This window comes from Pyrus communis, chromosome 5 (genome assembly GCF_041283825.1).
Source record: "Pyrus communis isolate YQ-2024b chromosome 5, ASM4128382v1, whole genome shotgun sequence".
Taxonomy (NCBI): domain Eukaryota; kingdom Viridiplantae; phylum Streptophyta; class Magnoliopsida; order Rosales; family Rosaceae; genus Pyrus; species Pyrus communis.
Genome location: NC_142569.1, coordinates 31,320,741 through 31,328,447, shown reverse-complemented (window position 1 = coordinate 31,328,447; position 7,707 = coordinate 31,320,741). Strand labels below are relative to the sequence as shown.

Here is a 7,707-nt window from a genome sequence, read left to right as displayed (position 1 = left end):
AAATAAGATGAAGTGAAGCAAAAAAATGCATACAAAAATTTGAAAAACAAAAGCTTTGTTTCTAAAGAGCTCAAGGTGGGAGGGGACACAAAGGACTCAGATGATTTTTGACTTTCAAGTTTTTTTGAGATTTTATTATATAACGGGTGTAAAGATAAATATACATTTTCATTGGATTTGGGAGGGTACTTTAGGTAATAAATTTGGATATAAAGAGATACTAATTCTTTAATTAAAAATAATATGGGTTTAGAGTGTAAGTTTAGTGTAGAAAGAGGTTAGATGGGTTCAATTAAAATTTTCCTTGATGAAACTTTCATATTGACAATCCTACCTCCATCGCTGCTTTTTTTTGTTTGTTGCTAAAATCACTTTTAGCACTATAGTTTACCAAACACTTGCTTCTTTTTTTTCACAACTATTTATTCTCATAGCATAACATAGCATAACAGAAGTAGTTTTGGAAAAGAAAAAAAAAAAAAAAAGGATGTGATATTTACACACTCCATTTTACTTTTAACACACCCTTCTAATTGTCAGTCATTGGTTCGAATGAATCAAAGAAAATAAACAGATAGAAATTAACAAGAGTTGTGTAAAAAGTAAAAAATAATGTGTGGATAGCACATCTAAAAATAAAAACATGACTGATCCCAGACTAGCCCTTAATCACTCTAATTAAAATTAAATTGCCAGTGGCATTTATGTAATTGTACTGGAAAACAAAAGGAAACCAAAGCCAAGGCCAAGGACTGGCAGCGGAGTTGACCACCTGAACCTGATCGCTCCCCAAAATTTGTGGCGCGCGTAGTTGGAGTGGAACCCACCGTCTCTCCCGGCAGAACGCCCTTTCTAATCTCTCTCTCTCTCCGTGCAATCTCCCTTGGAAGGAACTGGTGTGGTGGCCAAGTCGACACCGACTAATAAATCGCCGGTATTTTTCATTTCCATTTTCACCTTAATTTCTGTCTTTTCGTGCTTGTCAGTCATTTTAGAACAATCAGATGACGATTTCAGGCAGCTAGGGAAAGATGTTTCATGTTATACATATATACATATTATATATATATATATATATATATATATCTACTGATGTGGTGCTGGAGCGAAATCTTTTAAGAAAATAGATGCTTAGTTGATTGAGGAAGCACATCCTTTGTTCTTTTTGGTTTGTTCATCTTCTTCTGAATAAATATAGCGCTCGACTCGAGTTATTGAAAAGAATATTAATCTAGTACTACTATCAATGTAAGGGGAAATTGTTGACTGCTTCTATCATTTGATTGTAACTTTGGCAGCTTAATATTATTGCACGGATTGGGAAAGGTTAGATTAATTTCGTCTTTTGACGGGTGAGAAATTGTTAGATGCATGCTCTCTGCTCATTTGATAACCATTTCGTTTTTAGATTTTAGTTTTCACTTTTGGTTGGAAGGAAATACAAGGAACAAAGGAGGCATGAATATAGAGGAAGGGTGGTGGGAGGAATGTGGAATAAATGCACATAGAAATGAAACACAGCACATAAACCAAAAACCGAAAAACTGAAAACAATTTTCAAATCGTTTTTTTTTTTCTTTCTAGTTTTTTGTTTTCATTTTGTATGTCATTCCATACGGCCGACTCCACTTGTTTTCATTTTGTATGTCAAGACTTTAAGAAAAGATAGAGTACTTGGAGCTAATGGAAGACTTAGCGCAAAACCAAGCACAGTGACGTTCTAGGATTCATACAGCTGATCCCACTTAGTGGGATAAGGCTTTGTTGTTGTTTTTTGTTGTATGTCATTCCATGTGCATTTCTCCCTTCTCCCTCCTACCACACTCCCTCCACATTCTTGATCTACCATCTACTCTCTCTCTATATCTAGTAATAAGAAATGGAAAACAAAAACTAAAAACAAAATGGTTATCAAATGGGCCTGAATGGTACAGTTTATATTGTTGGTTCACTACGCTAAATTTCATGATTACAACAACAAAATACTCTTATGTCTCTGTTCCCTTTTTGGTTCCACGTTTATCATTAACCATGAGTCAGTTGTTTTATTTTTCTAACCCTATTGACTTTTTATTTCATTATTGTTCTAATTTTTTTACAGTGCCGGGATGCTAGGAAAATCATTAGCTTCCCCATTGCTAACCCATGATTGTGCAACACGCTTATGCTTTTCTACTGTGAGTACCATTTTCTGGAAACTTTTAAAATGCTAGATCGTATGACTCTATTTGTATAACTCCATTGATTATTGACACTTTATGTTGACCTCAGTATAAAAACTTGAATGCTTTTAAAGTGGTGAGTTTGATACACTTGTCATAGCTAGTTTTTGGGTCCCTTCTTCCTTACTTCCAAATGGGTTGGAATCGCAATTTCCCTAGAGACTTGAAAGGTTTTGAATTGTGAGTTTCAAACACTTGTCGTCACAGCTAGTTTTCGTTCCCTCTTTGGTTTGAATGTTAGATTGGCATAGCTAGTTTTTGGGTCCCTTCTTCCTTTCAAGTTGGTTGTAATCTCAATTTCCGTAGAAACTTGAATCTTTTGAAGTTGGTTAGTTATCTACTCTATGCTCTTCGGTTAAAAAAATTTCATGTTATATTCGTTGAGGTTAGAAGATAGGTACTGAAAATTTTAATCCTCTAGCAGTGTTTCTCATTCTCTTGTCAAACTCGGTGTATTGATTTAGACTCTTGCCCTTGGAAGAGTAACTACCCTTGACGCTATTCAAAGGAAAATTGTAATTTTAGCTTATCATCTCCTTGGTATTCCATGTCTGCAGAGGCAGCTGATCATCCTTTCCTTCACTGTCTTATTGCTTTCAGATTGTGGAATTTGTTTTCTGAAGCAAGGTTGAATTTGGTGATATCATCTTCCCATGAATTTTTATTTACTAAGAGACATTATGCTTTCTTTACAATGATAAAGGCCTTTTTTTCTTTTGTTGGAATTTCAGTGTGTTTTGTAGTTTTCCTAGGGCGGAAAAGACTGAATTTTTTAGGGAAAAGGTGTGTAAGAAGTAGATTTCTTGGGGGAGGAAGTTAGATTTTTGGCAGTTGTCGGCTTCAGTTTGTTGCGAATTTAAGCACTTCCTCTCTTATTGCCATCCTAGTGCTTTTGGTCCATTCAAAAGTATGTGTCTGTTTTTTCGGCTGAGTGGTACAATGTAAATTCCATGATGTTCTCTTTTCCAAAATTTTCACTAGAATGTAAGTTGACTTGATGTTAAACTGGCCAGTAAGAGCATTCTGTGTAGAAACAAAATAATAAAAAGAACTCTAAAGAATAAGCGTAAACAAAATCAATTATAATGACGACACAACCTCAAAAAGCATGATATGTAATGAGTGACATGAGACAAAAATTATGGCTGAACAAGATCGACTGTAGATTTGTTCTTACCTGTTTGGTGATGGATATATCTTCGTATTGTAACTTTTTCTATGCTTTGCCTTTTCCATTATTATTTATTCTGTTTGATGTTCAATTTTTATACTTATGGTCTGCAAAGGAGCGTTGCTTCCAATTTTAGGGGTGAACGGTTGAAATTTTTTCCATTTTCCCTTTCAAGTTTGCAGTTTGGCATAATATTATGATAACTCTTGCTGCAGCTTGATGTTGTAAATACAGCACCAAATATCAGATTGCGCAATTTTTCACAAAATCCAAATGGAGGAGCCTGCTCACCAGGTTTGTCCACCAAGAAATGGGTTTTACACTCAACTGCAGAGATTGAAAATACGACTTTGAAAGATGAAGACAGGAAGGCATGGGAAACATGCCAGGAAGCTCTATCTGCATTTAGTATCAGCAATGAAGAGGGAGAGAAGATACTTGGAAAAGCATTTGGCCTGGTTCATTCACCTTACTGGGGTGAAAAACGGAAAACGGAGGTACCAAAATTTGAGATTGTAAGCGAAACACTGGACTATCTTCGGAGTTTAAACCTTTCTGACGATGACCTGTGTAAGTTGCTAAAAAAGTTTCCAGAGGTTCTTGGATGTGATCTTGAACAGGAGGTGAAAATCAATGTGCAGATCTTGGAAAAGGAGTGGGGAATAAAAGGGAAATCTCTCCGAAACCTCCTTCTTCGAAATCCAAGAGTATTGGGTTTCAATGTTGATTGCAAGGGAGATTGTATGGCACAGTGCACGCGATGCTGGGTTCGGTTTTAGAATTGCTTTTGAAGGAGTTTAATTTTCGCGTAGCCAATTGAATTTGTAAATCTATTGCAAAGAAACATCACAATCTGTATGAGGTAAACGTTTCTGTATAATTCAGTTGGGGGGGGGGGGGGGGGGGGGGGGGGGAAATGTTATCCGACTCCTGGGGTGATTCATTTTTCAAAGCATAAATCACAATTTGACACGTGTGTGTGGAGCAAAAAATAATCAAGAAAATTATAAAGGCGATACGTGGACTTTTGGGTAAAAAGATAAAATTACATTTAAGGCACACCGGGATTCTCACGTGCATGCAACAGACAATAATGGCTCAATCGATGTCAAAGGTGATGAAAATGGTATTTATTCAAAACCCTCTGATCATGCCTCATCAAACCCTCACCCAAAGGTAACTTCTAATTATTCTTTTCAAATTGGGATTAATTACAAAATTAATTGCAAGATATTATTTGACATAATATCTTGCAATTAGAGCAAGAATTCCACCATAAGTGGTCGGTCCTATTTCTCCAAATAGGGCCGGCCACACCCCTATATATGGCCTCACATTTCTCCAAAAACCTAAGTTCATTATTCTCCTAAAATTCTCTAAACACTTTCTCTCTCAAATTCTAATTTTGGCATTGAAGACTCTTCGGCCAAAACCCTTCCCATTCATCGTGGACGCGTGAGGCTCTTGGCATTGATCTTAAGTGTTAATTGTTTTGCAGGTGCATTTTCGTCTAAGAAAAAGAAGGCGGAAATTTGCATCTACAAATTGGTGCTTTCATTGAGAGTCTTGATTCACACGCTTGAAGAACTCTCGCATTCAAAGTTTCTCATTTCTTGTTCATTTGTAGATTTTCGTACATTCTTATTCTTATATTTTTTTTATAAAAATTCTTTGATAAAACATAAAAGAAAAGTACAATGGCTAGAAATTCGGAAACCACAATGAACGGAACTTCCTACGTTCAAGGATTTGGACCATGATGATCCACAAGGCTCAACACGACTATGAGTGGAGTGGCACCACCCCCACGAGGCACCACCGTGGCAGCCACCGTGGTAGCAACCACGACAGCGACCCTCGGCAAGCCCACTATCCACTATGAGCAGGCCACCTAGCAACAGCCGGCCCAAGGCCAGCGTGAGCCCAAGACCAGCAGGCCCAAGGCACGTCATTCCAGCCTACACGGGCATAAGCCCAAGGTGAGCAGGCCCAAGCTGTGACCCAACGCGAACCCAGTGCGATCCTGAGCCGAGCCCAAGCCCAGCACCCACATGCGCTGTATGCGAAGTAGCCCACTCCAGTGGCCTTCCAAGTAGCCCAAACTGGTCCAAGACTGGTTCAACCATCCCTGCTTCAGATTTTTGGGCCGACAATTGAATCGAGGGTATTTTCATCATATTTCTCTGCAAATTTAACATATCCCAACTCAAATCTCGCGCCCAGAGTCCATTACAGTTCCATTACTCAAAAAATGCATACCTTCTAAGCTCTTCCAACCCAAATGGTGAATAAGCACCCTCGCATAACAGACGACCTTGGTGAATCAGCTCTTGTAGCGCACCGAGATGCAACGTGCCCCAGACAAGGTGTCCCGAAGTAGGACAAGGGCAAACGAAGAACCTCTCCAGCAGCATCCCGGCAAGCAGCCACTCAACTAGTCATGAACCGAGCGTTCTGGCAGTGTACACTCCCGACTGGGCCCCCGAGATAACGTATACTCTCGTCTTAGTGCGCGGATGAGCGTGCACTTTCAGTTAGGCCCACAAACGAGCATACATTCACTTTTGGGGCCACACTTCGATAATCAACATAAGCAACCTTCCAAGCAAAGTGTTTATTCACGGCTAGGCCCACAAAGAGCATCATCCACCTCACATCGGAGTAGGTAGTATGGTGGATGAAGAGAAGCAATCACTCAATCTGACTCAAGTTCAACTACTAGCCTACGTGAAATTCGCTCGCCTACTATGAACGAACCACATGCATAGCAGTTGCAACATAGACCAGCCGGACACATAGAAGGGTAGCCTAGACCAATAGGTCACGACTGGGGGCAGCTGAGAGCTCCGCTACCCTAACAAAGATAAATTCAGGAAGAAGTAGAGAGGCTCCTGACTGAGCAATTGCATGATTTCCAACACAACGAAGTCACTGATGAGGCACTACGATGAGACATGACCAACATAAGCAGGTCATCCTTCACGGACGAGATTGAGCATGCAAAGCATCCACGCAAATTTAGCATGCCGCACCACTTTACAAGACGAGGTGCAAGATTGGTTCCATACCCTGCTCCCACAATCCATCCGGAGTTTCCATGAACTTTCTTTGGTTTTCACCAAAGAATATTCATCCTATAACTCGATCAAGAAGAAGTCCGGCCATTTGTTCAACTTCAAGAAGAACCCAAAGAAGTCGCTTCGCGACTATGTGAAGAGGTTCAAAGTAAATAAGGCAAAGATAGTCGAATGCAACAACTCGATATCTAGAGCATCCTTCCAAAAAGGATTGTAGTATTCGAGTGAGTTTTGCGCAATTGTCATACTAAAACTAGCATAATATGAGATACAAAACTAGATTACATTTTGAGTTGGTTTACTATGAGTTTGCATACTTCGTTGTTGCTATATGCTCTTTTTGTGTGTATTAAGCTGCATCTCTTGTGGAACAGGTGTGGAGCTAAACAATCTGGGAATCTGGGTAGATCTCCCGCGGCAGTTGATGGGATAGTTGGTTTTGGACATGCAAATTCATCCGTGATCTAGCAGTTATCTTCTTCCGGAAAGGTGAAAAAGGAATTCGTGCACCGCTTGTATAACGTGAAAGGTGGTGGAATCTGGGCCATTGGGGAAGTGGTGGAACCAAAAGTGAAAAACACAACTCCGCTGATACCAAATTTGTATGTCACACAATCTCAGAATCCTTGGTAACACTTTTAACTTGATTGAAAAATAGGCTGTAATTGCCATCTGCTATTAATATTTGAGCCTCATTGACGAGTCAATAGCGTTTAGGTTAGTTGATATCTCTCAAGGATTCACTTCAGCCTTTGATTAGAGTATGGGATTGGGATTGGGATGAGCAGAAAATTAAGCAAGACTCCAGGAAATCCTCAGCTTCAGCAGGCTCATATGCAGTCATTGCTAAACAACGGATGAGTCGGATGACTTGTGCGATATAGGCAGGTGGTAAGTCACTTCGTCTACGTCTTGCCTGGAATCAGGTAGTCAAGAAAACTGTGGCCATAATTAACACAGAAAATGGCGCGAGCATATGACATATTGTGCCAACACATATTATCCTCGCGAATACAGCTCCTACAAGCTAGTTCTTAGCCCTCACCAACAGTAGTCTCGCCAGGCGGGATCCTCGACCAATAGGGGCACACGCTTTCGTTACAGCCCTTCTAAAGGCAAACTGAACACTTGGAAGTACGGCGACGTTTCTTCTTTTTCTTTAAAGTAGGCGGGGCATTCTTAAGTTGTAGTTGAGTCATAGAATCATCCAAAGCCTCTTCTTCTTTCTTCTCACCTG

The 7,707-nt window shown here is 39.7% G+C and overlaps 1 protein-coding gene across 2 annotated transcripts; it reads left to right on the top strand.

Moving 5' to 3' along the window:
- The first annotated feature begins 717 nt into the window (after positions 1-717).
- LOC137726045 (uncharacterized) lies at positions 718-4,273 on the top strand. 2 transcript variants are annotated; one of them, XM_088694932.1, is made up of 4 exons: positions 724-934; positions 1,299-1,352; positions 2,102-2,177; positions 3,609-4,273. In XM_088694932.1, the coding sequence occupies exons 3-4, from the start codon at positions 2,109-2,111 to the stop codon at positions 4,170-4,172; spliced, it is 633 nt and encodes a 210-aa protein (XP_088551058.1). In that variant the 5' UTR covers positions 724-934; positions 1,299-1,352; positions 2,102-2,108; the 3' UTR covers positions 4,173-4,273. The 2 variants fall into 2 exon arrangements, with proteins under 2 accessions (XP_068321005.2, XP_088551058.1); XM_068464904.2 differs by lacking the exon at positions 1,299-1,352 and having other exon boundaries at positions 718-934.
- Positions 4,274-7,707: the final 3,434 nt, after the last annotated feature.